Genomic DNA, 22,734 nt, shown 5'->3' with positions numbered 1-22,734 from the left:
TATGCAGCAAATGTTCTCATTCTGTCTTTCCCATGAACACTGCCTCCCTCACCCCAGGCATTTTTAGTTTTAGGGGTGCGGGGGGGGGGAGGAATCACTAGTTTTAGGGGCAGGGGTGTCAGGGTATTCTTCGTTTTTGGGGATGGGGGGTCACGGTAGTTTTAGGGGTGGGGGTCGGGGTATTTTTTTGCTTTTAGGGAGGTGGAGGGTCGTAGTAGTTTTAGGGGGCGGTCACGGTAATTTAGGTTTTAGTGAGGTGGGGGTCACTGTAGTTTTAGGAATGAGGTGAGGGGTCGGAGATTTTTTTTTTTTTTTAGGGGCGGAGTAGAGGTTGGGGTATTTTTTATTTTTAGGGGCGGGTTGGGGGTTGCAGTAGTTTTAAAAGCGGGGTCGGGGTAGTTTTAGTTTTTAGGAGGAGGTCGCTGTAGTTTTAGGGGCTGGGTATTTTTATTTCTTATGGGTGGGGTGGGGGTTTTAGGGGCTGGGGGTCGCAATGGTTTTAGGGGCGGGGTATTTTAAGTTTATGGGGTTGGGGTAGTGGTAGAGTTGTTTTAGGAGGCGAATTGGGGTCCGATTGTCTCAGCGGTTGGGGGGGGGGGGGGGGGTCACATGCTGAAACCACACATGCCGTTCATGTATGCCTTTACCAGGAATGCCTTTACAAAAAAAAAACAAAAAAAAAAAAACACCCCAAAAAAAAAAAAAAAAAAAAAAAAAAAAATACACACATCGCTGTTAATGCATTCGTGGTAACAACGTGGTCGTTGTTCTGACAGCTTTGTTTAGGCATGCGTGGTTCCAGCATGCCTTTTTCCAACTCCTGTTCGGTGGGACATGTGCAACAGAGGTGTGTGGAAAACAGAACAGAGCACATACAGACAGGAAAAAGAGAAGAGCATGTGAACACATTTATGAAATATCCATGAATACTCGTTTCAAGATGACATGATTTCACAGCATGCACAGAACCTACCTCAAACTCCTGAAAATGGTAAAAACATACTCAGGCACTGATGCTTGCTGCGTAAATATGGAGAATTGAGGGTCTACTTCAAAAGCATGGTTTGGTCTTGCCCTAGCATAACAGCATAACAGAGCTGTGCGCTTACATCAGTGGTGGGAACCTTAATAGACAAAACTATGATAAATTGCCTGCTACATCTATATAAAATAAGGAAAATAAATACAATTCACAGAAAATTTCTATTGCTGGGGACGGGACTGCAAAATGTAGAACTGGCATCAACTGGGGAAAAAAAAACGTAATGTAATGGAACGGGCGATGGCGGAACAGATTCAAATAAGAACACAAGCACAGATGAAAAACTGGCAGACAACCTAATTAAATGGACTGAAATGCTGCAGCTCGTCACAGACTCACCAGACACACTCCCTTCCTGAACGTTTCAGACCTAAACACAACCTAGCAGAGTGGGTGTAATGCAACTTATGTGTGACCCACCGTTCGCATAATGTATGCTTGTATTAGCCCTTAAGATTGGTTATGTGTATACTGTATTTCCTCATGTTTTATAAGTTATGGTTGTGAAAAACAATAAAAGATATTTTAAAAACAAACAAATGCTATGTAGGTTTTTACAGCCCGAACCTCAGATCTGACAGGACAAGATTAATCAGTCAGTCTAAACACAGCACAAAACAAGCTTTGCAATGGAATGGGTCTCGCGTTTGCTCAAGTTAAAGCTATTAGCGTTGTAAACTCCTAACCGGACTTTCCTTGCCACATAAACTGAAAATGAAAAATAAAACAGTTTCACATAAACGATCAGACGGCCCCCATGAGCATGAAGCAGACACACAAAAGGAAACAGAAGTTCTCTTGCAGTGAAAAGTATCGATAAAAGTACAATCATCCATGTAACCGGCAAAAGTGCAAATATCCATGTAACAGAGTCGTTGTCATGCAACGTTCTCGACTACTGCCCAGCGAGATCAGGCTACCTATGAAATAAAGAGAAGAAGTCCAGAAACCACATGGAAAACATGGAGCCACGTATATTTTCAGTAGCTGGCCGGTGCGCTCGAGGAGGGCTAAACACCGGAAAAGGCATGACAATGCATGCCTTTCCCTAATTAAATCAAGTGAATTTTAAAAGGCAAGCCCACGAACCAACTAAGCTGATGCGCGTGACACGAGCGTGGTTAAAAGTCCACAGAGCTTTGCACGCTTGACCCTAAAGAGGAACACACTAAAGATTACAATTACAGGTTGCACAACTGTGGAACTCTTTGGTCCCTTGATTATGGACCTGTTTTTCACTCTTTAATGTAACATTCTGAAAGATATCTTGGCTCATCAGTAACAGGAATAATCAATCAACTGACACTCGTTGCATTATGTCATGTCTGATGTACAAAGCTGGTTAATTCAATCAAACTGGTTTTACAGAACAGGGAGAAAGTCTGCACGCGAATAATTAAATTTTATAGGCAGCCCACTCAATGAGGCAGTTCTATTCTTTGATTCTCTCAACTGAGAAATGCTGTAGTTGCATTTTTTTTTTAAATAAGAGCCCAAACCAGTGTCTTTAAGTTGAAATGAAATGTTAGGCTATGACTATTACAGATGTCAGTTCAAGAGACTTGTTTCTAATAAATTAAAAACAGCAAAGATAAAGGAAGATTAGATTGCAGAAGGCAAGTCATGGCGATAAACATGTGTTGCCCAAGATAATCGCACTGAAGCATTTTGACCCACGTGACAAAGACCAGTTGGGTCAAAACGTGTCTGTGCGATTGTCTTGGGCAATAAATAACTTTGAAATCGAAGATCATTGAAGTGCAGCGTACTCTGTGTTATATATATATGTATATATATATATATATATATACACACATATACACACACACACATATATATATATATATATATATATATATATATATATATATTCACAGATGTGCCAATTTTATTATATATAAACATTCTGAGGAAGCAACTGCCTCTATTAGCCTGATGTCATGTTTCTGTGTATCTCAGTGTGATAACAAGTGTTAAGTCTTCCAGATGTTAAGGTAGACAATGAGCAAGCATCTAAGTTATGCATGGGGGTAGAGGCTCTTTAGTAGAAATAAATGAGGCATACTAGAAAGTGTGAGCTTCAGAGGAGTGGTTGTCACCCTACAATTTTCTGAAGAGGATGCTGTAATCCCTTTGGGCTACTTCAGTAGGGGCTGACTAGGTACTGGGTCCACACCACAGACAGTCAATTCACAGATCAGGGTTTAACTTGAGGATGCAAGGGTTCAAAAGAGAGCTCAATATGTACAACGGGATTCAGACAGAACCTACATCTGGAATACCTATTTGAATCTCCACTCTTACAGGCTACCAGTGAATGAACAAAACATGCAATGTTTAAAACGGAGAAATTCCATGCACAATGTAGGTTCCCAACTGACAGTGACCATCAGGACGTTCACCCACTTTAAAGAACAGAACATTGATGCTTGAAAGGGTCTTTCCAGCAGAGTGGTTTGTTGTGCAGCAAAAAGAACTGCAAAACATGTTTGTAAAGGTGCAGTGCTGCCAGTCTCATCATGGGCTCCTCCTCACAAATCACTTCCTATCACTCAACAGTGGCAACAATTTGCATATACCGTTTGCTTTTGATCTGTATTTTGCATCCCTTAATCTTCAAAAGTTCATTATGGTTCTGAAGAACTGGAAGAATTCACAATGCAACATTATGAAGCAGCTCTGTGCTATAAACGGGTGCTCATAAATGCAGGCATCTTACAGAATGTTTAACTGCCTCTTATTAAAAAATAGGCCTATATTAATTAGCCACTAGATACCAGGGATTTTTTTATTTTGATTTATATTGATAAGGGGAGTGACCCCTGGGGGGGGGGGGGGGGTTGGTGGTCTGTTAGGTCGATCTGCTGGCACACCGCGCACCCCCTTCACCCCCAGGGCAGGGCTGGAAGGGGAATCGCTTCCCCTTCCACCCCGACCGCATCCACCCCCCCCCCCCCCCAGTGAAGCCTGATGACATCAACGCGCAAACGCGTTCTGACCATCAGATGTCAACTCCTGTTACGCTGAAACTGATCAGTTTCTCCTCTGTATGGGGGCACAGGAGGCAGAGAGGCATGAAGAGGGAAGGAAAGGCTTTTCCTTCCCTTTTCATTTCTCTCTGAGCATTCCTGCAGCACGATCGCATCGCGATCGTGCTGCAGGAAGCCACTAGACACCAGGGAATTTTTTTTCCTTCCTGAAATTGTCATAAGGGGAGCGACCCCTTAGGCAAGGGACGCTCCCCTGGGGGCAGAAATTCTACTAGATGCCAGGGAATTAAAAAAAAAAAAAAACATTGTGTGGTGGTGACTACCAACCAGTATGGGCATGGTTATGCCCCCACCCCAACTGAAGGGGGTAACAGTCTTTCAGCTCTCCCCCGGCACACTAAAACATCTTATCCCACGGCAAGCAAGAGGACTTTTGATTATTTTGGGTTTTGGTTTTACATTTGGGCCATGAGAGCTTGGCTAACTCTCAAAATCGTGTCACTTAGAATGGTGAAGGCTGCACTTTTTGGCCTTTGGGACGCTGCCATGTAGAAAAATCCACAAGACCTAGACACATCTGAAAACTAAACATCTGGGTGAGTCCAGGGTGGTGTGCTTCACATGCACCCCGCACCATTTTCTTTCCCACAATGCCCTGCAAACCTCCAACTTTGCTGGAAATCACACACTTTTTCCACATTTTTGTGATGGAACCTTCCGGAATCTGCAGGAATCCGCAAAATTACTACTACTCAGCGTTCTCTCATCTATACCGATAAAAATTCTGCCCCACTTGTCAGCCTAAATTTTTTTTTTTTTTCAAAACTGCCCTTTTGGACCCGCTTTGGTTCCCCCTCAATTTCGACATGTTTTTGGCTCTTCCCTGTCACAGGCACTTGGCCTACCTACACAAGTGAGGTATCATTTTTAATGGAAGACTGAGGGGAACGTTGGGTGGTGGGAAATTTGTCCCAATGCGGCGACCCCACACAGAAATGTGGGAAAAATGTGCTTTATTAGCTAAATTTGAGGTTTGCGGAGGATTCTGGTTAAGAAGACATTGGGGGATCCACACAAGTCACACCTTCATGGATTCCCTCAGGTGTCTAGTTTTCAGAAATGTTTGGGTTTGGTAGGTTTCCCTATATGGGTGCTGAGCCCAGGACCAAAAACGCAAGTCTCCACCCCCCCTCCCCCCATAAAAAACTGGTACTTTTGTACTTGATCATTTTGATGTGTCCACATACTGTTTTAGGGCATTTCCTTTCGCGGACACTAAGGCCTACCCACACAAGTGAGTTACATTTTTATCTGGAGACTTGGAGGAACGCTGGGTGGAAGGAAAGTTGTGGCTCCTCTCAGATTCCCGAACTTTCTGTCACCAAAATGTGAGTGAAAAGTGTTTGTTTAGCCAGATGATTTTGAGGTTTGCAAAGGATTCTGGGTAACAGAACCTGGGGAGAGCGCCACAAGTCACCCCACCCTGGATTCCCCTAGATGTCTAGTTTTCAAAAATGCACAGGTTTGGTAGGTTTCCTTAGGTGCCAGCTGAGATAGAGGCCAAAATCTACAGAGAAGCACTTTGCAAAAAACACGTCAGATTTCAATGTAAAAATGTGATAGGTCCATGTTGCGTTTCCTGTCGCGAGCATTAGGCCTACCCATGCAAGTGGGGTACCATTTTTATTGGGAGACTTGGGGGAACACAGAATAGCAAAACAAGTGCTATTGCCCCTTGTCGTTCTCTACATTCTTTCCTTCAAATGTGAGACAGTGTGTAAAAAAGATGTCTATTTGAGAAATGCCCTGTAATTCACATGCTAGTATGGGCACCCCGGAATTCAGAGATGTGCAAATAACCACTGCTTCTCAACACCTTATCTTGTGCCCATTTTGAAATACAAAAGGTTTTCTTGACACCTATTTTTCACTCTTTATTTTTCAGCAAATGAATTGCTGTATATCCGGTATAGAATGAAAACCCATTGCAAGGTGCAGCACATTTATTGGCTCTGGGTACCTAGGGTTCTTGATGAACCAACAAGCCCTATATATCCCTGCAACCAGAAGAATCCAGCAGTCGTAACGGTATACTGCTTTCAAAACTCTGACATTGCAGGAAAAAAGTTACAGAGTAAAACGTTGAGAAAAATGGCTGTTTTTTTCACCTCAATTTCAATATTTTTTTGATTTCAGGTGTTATTTTCTGTAGGAAAACCTTGTAGGATCTCACAAATTACCCCTTGCAGAATTCAGAATTTTGTCTACTTTTCAGAAATGTTTAACTTTCTGGGATCCAGCATTGGTTTCACAGCCATTTCTGTCACTAACTGGAAAGAGGCTGAACACACAATAAATAGTAAAAATGGAGTATGTCCCAGTAAAATGCCAAAATTGTGTTGAAAAATTTGATTTTCCGAGTCAAGTCTGCCTGTTCCTGAAAGCTGGTGATTTTAGCACCACAAACCCTTTGTTGATGCCACTTTAAAGGGAAAAATGACAAGCCTTCTTCTGCAGCCCTTTTTTTTTTTTTTATACAAAATATTCGCTGAATTTTGACTAATTTCTTGGATTCCTTCAGGGGAACCCACAAAGTCTGGGTACCTCTAGAATCCCTAGGATGTTGGGGGAAAAAAGAACACAAATTTGGCGTGGGTAGCTTACGTGGAGATAAAGTTATGAGGGCCTAAGCGCAAACTGCCCCAAGGCTTGCCACCTGAGGGGGAAAAGGCCTGGCAGCGAAGGGGTTAAGGACAGGGTCGCAGTTTGTTGCAACTTTGATACACAAGGCAGTAAGAAGAACAAAATAATACTAACAAAGAAGTGTATCTTTTTTCTTGTTCTCCCTTCTCTCTCCCCACAAGCGTTCAGTGTCGTTAGAATAAATCCATTATAATATTTCAGACCAGGTCCCACTACTGTTACGGTTACTACAATAAAAGGGATAATGAGCGTATGCATAAACATGTGTTACCTGAAGGTGTCCAGCGATGACTCTGCCATCTGGAAACAGGTAACTTGCAACTTCACAAACGGGACTCTCTATGCCTAGAGATTTGCAGTGCTCTCGGGCCTCAAGGCAAGCAAAGTTATATCTCGTTTGTGCGCTCCCAACGACAGAGAGCATTCCACTCGCGACAGCCTGGGACGCCTCCTCCATTGCTTCAGCGCGTACCTTCACTGCATACAGTGCTAGCAGCACAGAAAGAAAACATGTCACAGGACGCTCACACCTGCATCATGCTGAATCATCGGGCATGCACAAAACTGAGCCACACAAAACTCAAAATAAACCATAACATGGAGACGATGGATTGCGCACAGACTACAACTGCAGACAAAGTAGGAGAATCAAAGGGAAGATCGGTCACTGACCTATGAGTAATTTGCTTCCTAAAATCTGAAACTTTTGTCAGAGCTTCCAGGACGTCATGCTTGAAGGATCAATCTTCAGCACCTTCCTTTCCCATGTACAGTGCAACCTAAAGCACAAACTATGCCCTCAACAGCTTGTGCCACTGGCCCCCTTCAGGATGGTGCCTGTAGCTACTAGGCATTAGTGAGATGCAGTGATTTTGCAAGTGTTAACACTCTCTCTTACAGCCTATTTATCTGCAGCATCTTCTCAGCCTCTCGAGCAGGCCCTGAAGTTTATGGACAGTCAATACAATGTAACTCACGTGATCAAGCTTTGAGCCTCTCGTGCCCTCATTTCTGCACCCACAGAAGCAGATCAGTTTTACAGAATGTGCTGTGCCATCCTACTCATGCATTACTCTGACTGAGCTATCCAACATCACACTCACCACTCTATATCTTCATTTCTGTCTCTCATACACTTGCATCCTCCAAGGTCTGACTGCTATATAAAGGCCGGAGTGCATTGACCTTGCAGTAAAGGTTAGCAATCCACTGTTTCTGAAAAATTCACGGATATCAGCATTACAGACTTATGAATCTTCTATCGGCTAGGTCTTCAAGCGGTTTAGTAGGCTGCCATTTAAGTAACTCACAGTCCTATCAAATTCTGCAGCTCCCCCCCGCCCTCTGCCATAAATATACTATCATTCTGGTTTCCTAAGTGATCCCACTGCTAGAAGGGCTCGGAACGCACATGAATCCATGTTTTGTATCTGCTGACATGAGGTGGCAGATAACCAGGCGTAAATTGGACCGAGTTTCGTTATGCATTACTGCTGCACTGATCTCAGCTACTAGCTTTGAAGCATCCTCAACCTGATAAAATCCAGACTTTTGGATGAGTCAATCACGCAACATAGCAGTTTCTATTAGCTGCCAGAAGGATCTCCCTGCACCGACTCAAAAAGTTAGCCTTGTTCAAAACTGCTTCAATACAGAATGGTCACGGGAGCGGCGTCCAAGGCTTCTCAGTCTAACACTAAGAAGTGGGTGGAAGGCGCCCAAAGCTCTAAGGCTACGCACACCCTGAGAAGCACTTGAACAAGGGAGCAACTGTAGGAAAGCAACTACTCATCAACTTGGTCTACGCACTGTGTGGCACGGAGGTGAGAGGTGCAAGACTCGATTGCTCCCTCTCTTGCAAGCATCATGAAAGAGAAGGTGAAACCCTGACATTTGTGACACTAGGTAATATGTATACAAAGCAGGGGTCAGGACAACAGAAATAGGTCTATTTTTGAAGACTGAAAGGTCAACATCCTCAGAAGCTTCTCGCTAGATGTTAAGGTGAACAGAGCAGGCAAGGGGCAAGTTATTAGGCACACTCAGGACTCAGTTCCTTTGCTTTTTCCAAATCCTCCTGGTCTCTTTAAACCCAATGAAGCGACAGTCTACCAATCAGCCTCACCACAACACTGGGCTACTTTTAAATCCACAAACAGCACATTTCTACTGGACGCAGTTACATTCAGCTGCTCTCTATGCACATATTGCTCTATTCAAAAAGTCTCAGTGCAGACTTTCCTCTAAAAGGGGATACATTTCTGATTGACGTAGGCTCGGATGCATAAATACTGCTACGTCTCCCCACTACAGAATAGCTTGATTGTAATTTCAATAAGTTGGATGTTTCTTGTTGTAACAGGTTTATAAATTGTTATAAACTGCTATGTTTTCTAGGATGAGCTATAAAATAATCTGAAACTGCACAATTTCACACATCTGCTTCAGGACTGGAAATCTACAAGATACTGCCTCGGAGTCTGAACTGTCCATAATATTCTAAGCATACCTTCTGTAAAGTCTAGGACGCCAGCAAAGACCAAAGCTGCAAATTCTCCAACGCTGAAACCAGCAGCTGCAACACACTTCTCGATGGCCTACATGAGGACAGAAGGGTTTTACATAAAATGAATAGGACAAATATCAACATGATTAATAAGCAAAGCTTGACTTTGATGAGGGTCATTTCAATAGTCACACTACTACTAACTAATCAGCATCTCCTCCATAGTCTTTAACAATTACTTTACTAGACCTATTAACTGGACATATTACTTTACTGTTTTGCAATGTTCACCCAGTTCACTCATAAAAACAAATGTAAGAGTTCCATACAGGAGATTAGGTATACCGTGGCTGGCAGTCACGTGGGTTCATAGGTGCAGTAATTCTGCTACACACATCTCATCACGTCCATTTTAGTCACAACAACCGTGGCTTATAATCTTTTTGTAGGTAGTGCAATTTACATTGTTCTTATAGGTAGGGTCCTAGAGCCCAGGTACATAGAAATGTTGCTCTTTAGCCACTCAGTGAGGTGGATGTCCACTTTTCTTTGGATATTGTTTTTAATTAGGAGGCACGGAATAAAAAAATAAAACATAAAAACTTAAAGCTATAACTAACCACCCTTCAGAAAATCTAAATGATCATGCCTCCCATCAGATGGCAGTAGACACCCAGGATTCCTCTGTGTCTGCTAATCAATAACACCTAGTCAGAAAACAGAAGATGATGCTGGCCTGATACAGGAACAGAAGGAAATTGGAAAGGAGGGCTTCTACGTATGTCTTTTAGGATAAATATGTGTATTAGTGATTCGTGTTATGTGAGAAGAACAGGACTACTTGCAACAGAAAACCATATAGTGCAATTTTTCCTTCATCCTCATCCCTCCACAATACTTTGTGGCACAGTCCTCTGGGCAATCCTTTGTTCTTAACCAGCACAATACGTCCCGTTCCCCCTTTACCTGGCTTGATGGAAGGGGAGAGGAGCGCTCAGTTGGGAAAGGGAAAGGAAATGCAGGAAGCAGCCTCCTGGTGCTTAGCTCATCACATTTCTCAGAACGGTTGAAACTTTATAACTCAGGTTAATAAACTATAGATGAATAGACCAACCTGAAGGAAACAATCAGGCCAGCAGACAACCAATGTATAATTTTGAGAATTGCTACGTTAGTGAGCAGAGAACCATCCAGGGCCTCATCGCCGTCAGATTGTCTGCCAGGGGCTTACTGATGATGCAAGAAACCAAAAGAGGGCGGATATTGAAAATTGGGGGGGGGGGGGGGGGAGAGGGGGCAAGAAAGGGCAAACGGGAGTGGTACCAAGACAGAAACTTTGAGTTAATCAACCCACAGGGATGATGTACTGCATACAAGTGTTGTCAGGAGACTGAGTAATAGTGGTGGTGATGAACTAGTTTAATGCTTTGCATGCAAACTCTAAGGCTGAACAATCAATGTCCAATGCAGCGTCTGGGTAAAGCAGAATGAACAACTAGTGAGTGTGAATGGCAGAAGTGGAAAAGATTTCAGATGTGGACAAGAGCTATTTCCACAAAGTGGAATATTCAAAACCCAGGTTACAGCTGATCTAGTAGGTTGAAAGATGAGGTGCTGAAGGGTCGAGAGAAAACCAAATGTTGAATAGAAGCAAGTAGAGGTAGAGGATGATAACTGGAGGACTGAGGGGTCAGCAATCTACTTTTTCAGCAGGGGGAGGACAGCCATAGATGTAAAGATTCTGAGTCGATTCAAAGGCGGAAAGAATGATTACAAGGGGAGGCGAGACAAGAGGATGCTTTATGACTTGCTAGTGGTTTAATCATTAAAGAGAAGATGGTGTTTGGAAGAGCACAGGATTTGCGGGTCAGCCCTGGAGAGGGTGTGTCTGAAGGGTTGGAAAGAGGTCTTAAGAAGGATGTGGGGTTTGTTTACGAAAGGCAAGATTTTAGATGAATATGAGGCTGGGCCATGTCGAGGAAGAGGAGGGTGTTTTCTAGGGCGGAGAGTTAACGGTGGAAAGGTTTGGGGTAGTACAAAAGTTGAAAAGAGTCCAGAGGAGAGAAGATAGAGGGAGAGTCTAACGTAAAAAGTTAAAATCATGTTTCCAAGACAGATTAGTTGCTGAACTACAAGATACTTACAAATATTGTATTGTATCAAAAAGATGTTTCTTGGTGCTGGAATTCCAGCATCTGTATAAATGTGTGTGCATGTGTATTCTGAGGATACAGGTGGCCGGTGTGAACGAGACCGAAGATGAAAGTACAGAGGAAGTTAAACCAACCAATGGTCTAGTAAGAGATTACGGCTGACACATTCATGTTCAATTAGTCAAAAAAGGTGCTGGTAAATTAACTTCAAATGGATTTGATTTAGGTAGTTAAGAATTTGGTAAGTGAGTATTTTAAGCCAGGTGATTTCTATTTGTATTCATTATAGTGCTTTTATCCAATGTGCCTCATGAGCCAGAGAGGTCAGGACAACAAAATACTTGTTAGCTGCCATTTTGTTTTTATCATTTCCATGAACGAACAATAAAAACAAGAAGACATAAGCTAAAAATGAATCTATATTTGGTAATAACTTCACAAGACATATTTCTATTTAAACACACTGTTTGCTTCACACATGCTGCTGGCACAGCTTCACGTTTGTAATTAGTTTAATTTACTGGTCCAAGGTAAATACTTTCCAGTATTAATCATTGTTTGGCAATGCTGGTTCTATTAGAAGCATAGTTAACAAATAAATCAATGTGTACCTCAGTCTGGAAAACTTGTAAAGTAGAGGTTTGTCAGATCCACGCCCAACGCCGATTCGAAATTGTTATGTTTGTAATTTTAACCTTGTTTACTGCAACCCTGTGCCACTTCATATGATGCAGACACAAACTAACGCTCATATGATTTGTCTCTGCTCCAACTACACGCTCAATCTAAATTGTACAGACGCAGTACTTACTGCATCTCGCTTCTCTGATGTACTTTGGCTTTTACCCACTCATGTCTGAAGGACTTCATAATTGCATTGCTTTATTTTTTATTTATTACATTGATTATATCACTTTTAGCCAGTACGTTGTACAATACAAAAAGGTACAAAACAGGAGAAAGCAAATTAAGCTACATTCCTACACAGCCATGATACAGATACACAAGAGGCAGAGAACAGCTGCTCTTTTAGTAAGGCTTTAAACAGAGCCAAGAGGAGCCAGAACTAACAACTAAAGAGGGGCTGATTCCATAAACAAGGACTAATAATGCAAATAAGCAGATACGCGGGGGTGCACATGGTAAACGGGGTGGGCGGTGTAAGAGAAGAGGCAGAGTGCAAGTTCCAATTGGGAACATTAGAGAAACTAGACGAGAAAGAGCAAGAAAGTGTCAGCATTTGAAGACAGGTCATGGAAATCAAAGTTTGCATTACGAAGGAAATTTAGGCCACGATAGTTGACGAAGGTGAGGGGAAGTGGGAGTGAAGAGATGTCAAAAGTAAGGTAGTTGGCCAGAGTCATATACAAAGAAGAGAAATAATTAAGACGGGACAGAAAGAGTTAACAACAGAACTATTAGAGAGAAAGAAGCAAACCTTATACACTGATATATTATGCTACTGGATGTTTGGCTGTGGCTTTTATTAAGTGCTTGTTCACAAACCTCAGCATTATGCTGCAGAGGAATATTAAAAAGTAAGGAGTTAAAAGATGAAAGTGGGATACATTCAATAAAGAACTGAGTGCTCGACACGTGATTTTTATGAAAATTCACTAAAACCATTTGAAATTAAAAAAGAAATATAGTCATCAAGAGGATCAATGGATCCTTGCTGAAGATCACCAATAGTATGCTAGAACTTCAGGAGGCTAAAGTATCTGATGAACATGATGGCAAAACTTTTTATGTTGCTTGTTTTCCCACAATCTGATTGGAATTTGAATATTGTATTTTATGAACATAAGCATTGTCAACACTATTAAGTCTTGAAAGATGTACGCTGTTACTAGCCCATTATCTATGGGCAAAAGTACCCCCTGCCGTTCATGATGAGGATACTGCAAGTCACTGAAACGTTCCATGTACAAATAGAGGAACGAGGCAGAAGGTTATGGATCTCCGAGGTGACTTGTAATATTCTATGGCAGGAGGTAATTTATTAATTAAAATACATGGCCACACCATCACCTTTCACACAAACTACTTAAAACCTTGGTGCGTAGTTCCTTCTAATGAAAGAGTGCAACTTCGCAAACATGAAGATTCAAAATAGAATGCCTTGTGCAAAATTAAACATCAAAAAGCTGTTAGATATTTGTTTCAAAAATATATTGCAAGCAATTTAATACATGTTTTTTTTTCTTTTTTTAAAGAGACACAGGAGAAACTTGCAGAAAGGTTCCAACTTTTCATAATTACATAAGTAGTGCAAAAAATAATTATGTTGCCATAGATGATCACTTTCTTCTTGCCAATGTACAGCTAGAAAAACAGAGCAGAAGAAAGAAGAAGCAACCTTTCGATTTTCTGCAAACAGCTGCATTAATTATGTGCCGGACTGGTATGGTTCTTAATAATATGACAAACACCCTACGCCAGGCACACTCTGGCATCAGGACCAAACGAGGGCACAGCTAAGTGTTGTGCTATATCCAGCAACCCAATCCAAAGATCAGCCTTGCCACAATTTTGAAGAATTTAATTTAGTGTCTTGCAAGTCATAGGTATAGGGCATTTTCGTAGAACATACAGAAGGCAATAAAGGTGTAACTGCCATTTAAACGTCAGTAATATGAGGGAGTAGACCTTTCTCAAGTGGGTGGCACAAGCCCACAAAAATCAGATATCAGTTTGGTTATGGATCGAATATCATCATTGTGGACCCAAGGTTTTTCAAAGTTTCTGCAAGGTGGCTCTGGTGAAGGAAAGGTTGATTAGAACCGTTGCCTCTGTGCCAGCAAGAAAACTACCATTATGACCAATATGAAGTATGGAGTTGCACTGCCTCAGTTCTGGCCATAGGATCAGAGTAGTTTGTCTGGTTCTCATACAGCTCTCTCTGCACATGTTAACATTAGTCCCTACCTTCCACAGCACAAATGTATGCAACAAGTTTGCTTCTGAAAGCAAACAAAGCCTGCTTCCCTGCTTAGGCCCAGAGAACAGCTGCCTCTCTCACAAAACTGCTCGCGATGCTTCAGTCTTCGCTCTTCAGCTCCATGCTATTACCTGCTCATTCCAAGACTGCCCATTCCCTCCTTGATGACGGACATCGCTAGTTGGCTTTTAAAGGCATCCTGTGTATGAGATATTTTCTACTTATGCACAGTTAAAGCCAGTTACGGTCATCGGAGGTTTGCTAGCCATGCCTATTACTCCTAGTGCTCCTTCAATGTACGTAACTTTGTATTTTTGCACTAACGTGTTTCCTTAATCTGCACGCAGCAGGCTATATGAACATAGATCCCTCTCTCTTCCAGGGGGACTGCTGACATCCTGTTTGGTGCAACCAACATAGGGGTTCCTCTGCACCCCAGCCCACTCTTGTCGACCATTCATGTATCACGTTTTGACATGCAAAGGGGGCTGGAGCGTGCGTTATAAAACCTTAGAAACAAACAGATGAAATACTCCATGTTGGTAAAACAGCTCAGTCATTTTGGAATTCCCAGTTTAAGGGTGATTAAAGAATCAAGAGCTGTGTAATAATATGTTCATTCATATCTGAGAGAGGATTCGGTTGGATATATTTGCTATATGAACAGTCAACATTATTCATTTTACTACAACCTCTACTTGCAATGCTTCTAGCAAGTCTTCTAATCTTAACCCGCAAAGGGAACAAAGTTCAGTCACAAAGGATACTGACTTTTAGGTAGGTGCTGTAATTACTGTGGAATCTGAAAAACACCGTCTGCCAGATGTTTTGGGTAAAGATGTAGTATATACCAACTGGAAGAGCTTCGGGTAGATACTAATGTTTGTAGATCATTTATCTAATAACTTCCAAATTAAAGAATTGTTGAAATTGGCCTTTTGCTAGCAAGGTAATTTTTTTCTTTCAGAATGGTGACAATGGCTTGCTTGAAATGGTTCAACATGCAACTGGCAGCCTGTTGGTTAGATCGATGAATAGAGGACAGAGCTGAGGCTGAGAGTTGTGTACAAACAACTGTAAACACAACGGTCGCTGTTGGCTTTTAAATTATGAAAGCAGCAAAGTACACCATGAAGTAAAATTGTGCTTGCCAAATTAAGTCTCTGCTTATAGATCAACGTCTTGGGCTGATAATTCCTTTGACAGCGACGATCTCACTCTACCTTTCGGGCATTTATTAGCAACCTCAGAACAGTTTCTAAGTGTGTCAACATAACCCAGTCTTCAAGGACAATGTATTCTGTTAAAGTTAGGCAATAAATAATTGTTATACAAACAACACATTCTTAAGATTTCAAGTGTTGTGCTATGTATATGGTCTGTGCATCACTGTTCTTATGTTAGAAAAACAAGTCTTCAACATCATACTGCAGGTTTTTGCTTAACTCTTGCTATCCTACTTCCACAGCATTGTGTGAACAGCCACAATCACAGGGAGTTTGTATTCTCTCCACATTCACAGTGCTGTATTCTCACAGGCAGACTCCAAATTTTCCTCATCTATCAACTGTGACTGGCACCATCCTTTCCCCTCCATGTCTGCAACTTTCCTTAATCACAGGTAGCTTTTATATCTATTTCCCACTGCATCTCTCGTTTTGCCATCAGTTTCTTTGGTGACCACAGGAGCTCCACTACTGTCTTCTACAGTTCAATTTCTAGCTGAGAGACATTACTTTTTGATCATGTCCTTTGGCCTTCCTCCCTACAATGATTCAGACAACACTTAATTTTCCCTCAACCTGGAGCAGTCTTCCTGCTTTAACTTGTGTACCCAGGAGTGTGTCTTCTCACGGTCAATGACTAGATGAGCAGGAACCACTTGAAGGTAGACGAAAGTATAACTAGAGTCATGGCCTGTGGCACATGTCCCTGCTTCAAAGTACTTGCTCCTTACTTGCCTGACCGGCTGGCCCACCCCCTTTGCACCATCAGAAACCATAAAGTGCCTTCAACACCTCTGAGGTGGCAAGTTCACCTTGACACCACAGCTGAATTAATTGGTAAAATCATACATTCATATTCTATGATAATTCCATGTGAGGCACCACATCTCTTGTTCTCTCTACTCTTGACTAAACCAATGAACAATACCTCAGCACCCTACTACATCACCACAGTAATCTGCAAGAGATTCAGACATAAAATGCACAACTCGTTCTTCATATACACCCGTGGGACCAAGTAATACCCATCTTACACATCTTCCTGAAGGCCTTCTGCATTCCACTTTATGTTTCCACTTAATGCAGCCCGGGGCCCTACAAAATGAGAAGATATGTAGCCTCCATTCCAAGACTAAATAAAGGATATATCTGCACTGTCAAGTCTCCTTGTTCCATGTGTGACTTGCTGATCCAGTCCAGGTTTTATTCTTTGAATACTGGACCTGTAACACTGTTTATTCCATTATAAGTCTATAATTACAAGTCCTAGAATTTAAAGACAAAAATCAGGACTGGACCTGAGAAACGTGGCTGCTATGATTTATGATCCCTGTTCTACCAAAGATCCACCTGGGAGGCTATACTTTATGACGATCGCTGTCACCATGCATTAAAAAAAAAAAAAAAACATATACCTATATGTGAATGACCATATTTTATTCTAGAGAGCTACAGCTCTTTCCCTCCCAACTACTAAAAAAAGAGAATCTGATTTGCTAGCAAGATTGTGATTATCATCACCATATGGATCATCTCTGCACTACAATCCTATCACATCTCCTCATACAGTCATAATGCATCACTGTGGTATGCATGTATGGAGGAACATATGATCAATCTATTAAACCGTTCTCCGACTGTAGACGACACTGCTATAGTGACAGGTTTGCTACAATACAACTAGAAAAAAATTGGAAAACGTCCTTTACCCTAATGCACAAAACCCAACTCTTTCCGTGGAGGACACCCTTAACCACAAGAACACCAACATCAAGCAAGACATTTTCAGCTTCATCACCTCCAGTCGCGGCCCTTCCATTAGGGCGTAGGGGCAACGCCCACCCCACATTTTGCCCTTCATGAAGCGTGCCGGTCAGGCTGAACAAAGGTCAGCCTGACAGACACTCTTCATGTTCAGGTCAGGCAGCCAGGAGCGAGACATGCACGATTTGCACAGACTCCTGGCTGCATGAGCTGAACTTTGCTGGGCTAAAGAGGTCACAGCTCCTGTGGGCGTGACCTCCTCGGCTCAGCAAAGGTGCCTCGAGGCCATCCCCTGGGAGATGAGGGAAGCAGCACCATTGACTTCGACCTGGGAGCTTCAGGTTTAAGCCCTGAAGCGCCCAGGGCTAGTGTCAATCAGTGACACCTCGTCACAGATTGGTGGGATCAGCAGTCTCACTGACCCCCATCCCACTCTGTAACGAAGTTGGGACTGCTGACGTCCCTCATTGGCTGATCTAAGGTCAGCCAGCGAGGGCAGGCAGCAGTCCCAACCCTCCTGGGACCTCCGAGGCTGAAGGTAAGTGTGTGTGTGTGATCTTTTTAAATGAATGTTTGGTGCATGCGTGCATGTTTGAATGTTGTTAATGGATGTGCGTGAGTGTGTGTGTGAAAGAATGAGTGTGTGTGTGTGTGCTTCCCGCCCGCCCTCCTCCCTCCTAAAACTGCCGGCTGCCAGTGATCACCACACTTCTTCTGGATGCAATCACGCTTAGCCCCAGCATCAAGCTGGCCCGAACATTATCAGAAAACATCACACACACAACCCCCAAAGCTTCCCTTATAGGATATAACTCACCCATGCTCGCACTCAAGCGCGCTGCGGGTTTCAATGCCTCGGACAATGCAACAACAAAAAGAAGCAACACAAGCAGTAGTTGGCTGCCAATGAAATCCTGTCAACATTCCCTAGATCGGTTTCAGGCACAGAATTTCAGACAGAGCTTATGCTCTCAAGACGTTGTAAGCTGGAAAGCATAGAAATTGTGTTCTCTCCTTCCAACTGGCAAGCTGTACTCATTCCACTAGTGTCTTCTTAGCATCAATGAGTTTCTGAGTTGATTCCTTTCTGCCGATAACAACTGTGCGTCTCTGACCGCCCATGAACACATTTGTCTTGAAACATATTGCGCTCCCCCCTCTGTCCACTTACAAAACTCCCAAGTTTTCAGATAGAACTATTGCATATTGATAACTTATCAGTAAAGTCACATTTATAAAAGGGTAAAAAATGTCAAAATAAATATAAAATGAAGTAAAACCAGAACCGCAAAATAGTCAGTACACAAAGAAAACTGCACTGAATTCGTATTATTTGAGATACTGAAATCCCTTTATAAAAACCTGCCTTTAATCTTCTTATTAGATGCAACCTACACTCACACTGTCATCTATAATAAAGAGATGACATAGCCACTCAACTGTAATTACTGATTACAGTTGAGTTTTGACATCACAATACAATGGTGTGGCCATGTATTTTACGGAATAAAGTATACCCAGACAACCTTATAAGTCACCTCGGAGTGTCATAACTCAATAAAAACACAGCCTTCAGCCTCATTCCTCTTAGTCACAAAAACCTTGGTGATTTACAATATCTTTGTAATATGCAGCAGGGGGTACATTATCCCACATATAATATGCACAAGTATACAGGTGGAAAATCTGCAGCTTCCAACAAAAAATATTTCTAGTTTAAACGCATCAAAAGTTACTAAAATTGTGCTGACCCTTCATGCCATGGAGTAGAAGGACCCGCTATAAATTTGGCTTGTCATTTTCAGTCGCTTATTATTGTATTTGTAAGCTAAACTGGAACTAATGAGGTGAAACCTTTACCCAGACAGTGTTAATATGTGACAAAAAGATAACTATTAGGTAATACTATCATAAAATGTGCAGCGTTAGGTCGCAAAATGTATTCAACCCTGCGCGTAATTTGGTTTTAGCCCCCCAAATAATTCCAGTGGTCCTGCTCCTATACCTTCGCCATCTCGGCCTCTTGGAATCCATGGCATACTGAGATTTTCACAAGTCACAGGCGTTCTTGTGTCGTCTTCCTGCCTAGTATGATGTGACGTCCCACGAACAGAGCAATTGTGCACTTAACCCTAATATCGTGTGACAATCAATGTGTTGCTACCAACTATTCTACCGGGCTTAAAGGGCAGCACCGAAAAAAGGAAGGAAATAATTTGTTATTTCTTCAGTTTCGAGGATCTTCTCATTTTGTAGGAGTTCACTGGTCTGTATGGGAATGTCCTTTTCTTTTGAAGCGCAGCTGTCTTTTCAAATAAGTGCTGAGGCACGGTTTCTTAATGCGAATATTTTCATCTTTAGAATCGGTCGGTTTCCGAATCAGTAAGGTCTGCTTTCCACGGTCATTAATTCAGCTCAACCCTGCCATTTAGTGTACTTTAATTGCATCAGGCACATTGTGAGATGGAATTCTACAAAGGAACGCCTACATTTACAATGCCACAATGTTAATCCAAGTGTTGTTAAAGCTCTTTTCATTAAGGTATATTTCAATGCGATGTAACAGTTTGCATTGTAAAAAAATGCGATATACATGACAGCATCGACTTTGTTTTCACTATAATGACTGACTTAGATAAGGTGTAAATCGTCTTAGTGTTAAAGAAATACATTTCTTTAAAATTGTAAACATCTCATTATAGTCGAATATATTTGAGGCATGATTTACTTGGCAGTTATTTTCAGGCTTGTGCACGAGATCTTCGAGTCAGAGCCCACTCTGTTTGGCTCTTCCTGATAAATTGTTGGGTTGCCAACCTTTATTGTACAGCATACATGCTGGGCTTAAGTATTTCAAGGCTCTGTTATATATGTTAGTAAGGTAATTGACACATGGGAGTACCTTAAAGTACATGACCTGAGGATGTGCCCTGTACAGAAAGAAAAAAAAAAAAGCATTTTTGCACAGCGCCACATCCTAAGCTCATGTGTTTCAAGGATCTCTCCATTGTGCTAAAGACAGCATTAACAAATATGAGCGTCTTGACGTTAGAGGTGGGCGATACATTCTGTTCTGCTGGCAGAATTTTAGAGACTCCCGTTACTTTTGTAACATAGAACTCTCTCCAAATTGGCGTCCCCTTGTGCGAGTCCCAATACCTAGGCGGACATTCTGCACGATTTTTCTAACTCGGGCGGTCACGACCATTTGCAATCTGAAGACAGACCCTCGAGCAGAAAATCTACTCATCAGCTGCACAATCAACTCGAGTAGCCGCGCCCTCTGCCACATCGCGCAGTGTCGTTCACACACTGATTTTTCAGTGCAGCCTACACTTTTATCACTAAATCACAGCACAAGCAGCCGGACGTGGTTATTTTCACTCCCTGGAACCTTGTGTTTTTCACTGAGTCAAAAGACTTGAGTTACGCTCATCCCTACTTGAAATATGTGCGCTGTCCAAACAAAGATGTACTTGCATTGTAAGGCATGCAGTCCCTTGCGGGAAAATGCCACTTTTTAAAGTGCATTAGAGATTATAATGTATGAATTGCAGGAACTGAGAAATGATTACAAGTTTGGCTTCAGGAGCAGCGATTCATTGAGTAATTCTTAAATACAGACCATGACATAACGTGTTTGTGTAAAACGAGCGTTCACTCTTAGGGCATCCAGGTTGTTAAGTAACATGTTTGTTGCTGGTAGTGTTCTACACACAATATTCCCTACAAAGCACACTACTTTATACCACCTTAAATTTTGATTTGCTTTTGAGTTCTAGGCATTTGACTTGAACTGAAATTGGGTTTATGCGTCTAAATGTTTGTTACGGCCTAGGATTGCATTATTTGAGCCTTACAACTCTGGGTGCATTTGGGCTACGACTGGTTCCTTTGGGGCTTACTTTGAGCTGGTAGTGAACAGCTTCGGCTTTGGAGGGGTTTCTAAATCTGGCAACACTGCACAGCACACAAGACCAGATCCCTGACGGAGCTTCAAACTTGTCTGCCCTTGACTGCCCACGTGCGGTTTACCGTCCGCACAGGGGCTCTCACCTCGGGCTGCTCCTGGCTGAGTCGTTCGGCGGCTGCCAAGGAGGAGACGTAGAGGGCGGGCTGGCAGTACACAGTCCTATCCAGCTGTTCCCGGGGTCCGTGCTGGCAGAGGTGCAGCAGGTCGTAGCCCAACACGCGCTCTGCGGTAGTAAACATCGCGCGCACCGTCGGGTACCGCAGGGCGCTGCCGCCCACCATGCCCGGGTGCTGGCTGCCCTGGCCGGGGAACAGCAGCACGCAGCGGTCCGCCGGGGACTGGCTGTGCCTCTCTTGAGACGTAGCATCCTCAGTGCCCTGCAACAGCTCTTGCAACCTCTCTGGCCCCAGTCCTCGGGGAATGCTATCAGGGGCTGACCCAGAGAGACCCCTGATCCTTGTTAGCAAACTGTGGGGTCCAGCACGGACTACGGTAGCGACGGCCATGGCACCGACCACACGTGCGCATGGGCAACACTGCCTGGGCAGCGACCATATCAAGGTCAGGCACAATTCCTTCTGTTCCGCTATATGACCTAAACCGTCAGCCTGATCTTAAAATGGCGGCTAATCTGGCTTTAGATAGTTGCCGGTGTTCTATTGTTTACAACGGAGCATTCCAATAAATAACTAGACCGCTAACAGAGCAAGGAGTGTAAAAGCCCAAGACGCCCTTCCTCTAGACGACCTCATGTTAGAATACATAACTTTCCTTTGCAAAAATGTTGAATTTGTATCTGCGTATGTGCCGCTACTAACTGTCGTAGAATGCCTTCACAGAGCATCGTTAACATTGTGTTTTAAAGCATTTGCGACATAGTTCGAATTTGCAGGATTCAGATTTTACAATAAGGACTTGTAGTGGATGTTGCCAATATAGAATACCCTCTCACTAATGTGAGTGGCGGCTTTGGTTTCTGTTTATGGCAAGTAGCAAAAAATACCCATAAACACACGCAAAGAAAAGAATGATAAAACGTGTTCATAACAGAAAATAAAAAACAAAACAAAATAAACATCAAAGTAGTTTAAACAATGTCATTTTAAGAGGACACTGTAGAGAGGCTGTAGTAGTGTCACATCCCTCGAATCTTGACACTGTCCAAATCATACAGCCCCTTCCTTCCTACATTGCCTCCTCTTACTTATGTTTAAAGCAATAAACTGTACCACTTTGCAGAATCCCATGGAAGGCAAAAGATCGATACAGTCAAAACCATGTTGAGCTCTGAAGTTTCTGAGGTGAGTAGTTAAGGCACTAATTTTATAGTGGGATCAACCCGATCCTAAAATGCTAATTAAAAAGTAGGACTGGATATGATTCTCAAGCATGGAACCAGAAAATTAACAGCTCATACCACAACTCACACAAACATC

The 22,734-nt window shown here is 42.6% G+C and overlaps 1 protein-coding gene across 1 annotated transcript in view; it reads right to left on the bottom strand.

Moving 5' to 3' along the window:
• Positions 1-21,884, bottom strand: part of MCAT (malonyl-CoA-acyl carrier protein transacylase) — a 31,063-nt gene extending 9,179 nt beyond the window's left edge. The window contains exons 1-3 of the mRNA XM_069228301.1: positions 21,382-21,884; positions 9,245-9,332; positions 7,007-7,224 (exon numbers count right to left, since the gene is read on the bottom strand). Coding sequence (XP_069084402.1) covers positions 7,007-7,224; positions 9,245-9,332; positions 21,382-21,804 — 729 coding nt within the window. The 5' untranslated portion in view covers positions 21,805-21,884. The remainder of the gene's footprint in view (positions 1-7,006; positions 7,225-9,244; positions 9,333-21,381) is intronic.
• Between the last annotated feature and the right edge of the window lie 850 nt (positions 21,885-22,734).

Source organism: Pleurodeles waltl, chromosome 4_1 (assembly GCF_031143425.1).
Source record: "Pleurodeles waltl isolate 20211129_DDA chromosome 4_1, aPleWal1.hap1.20221129, whole genome shotgun sequence".
In the NCBI taxonomy this organism is placed as follows: domain Eukaryota; kingdom Metazoa; phylum Chordata; class Amphibia; order Caudata; family Salamandridae; genus Pleurodeles; species Pleurodeles waltl.
This window is presented reverse-complemented; position numbering and strand designations above follow the sequence as displayed.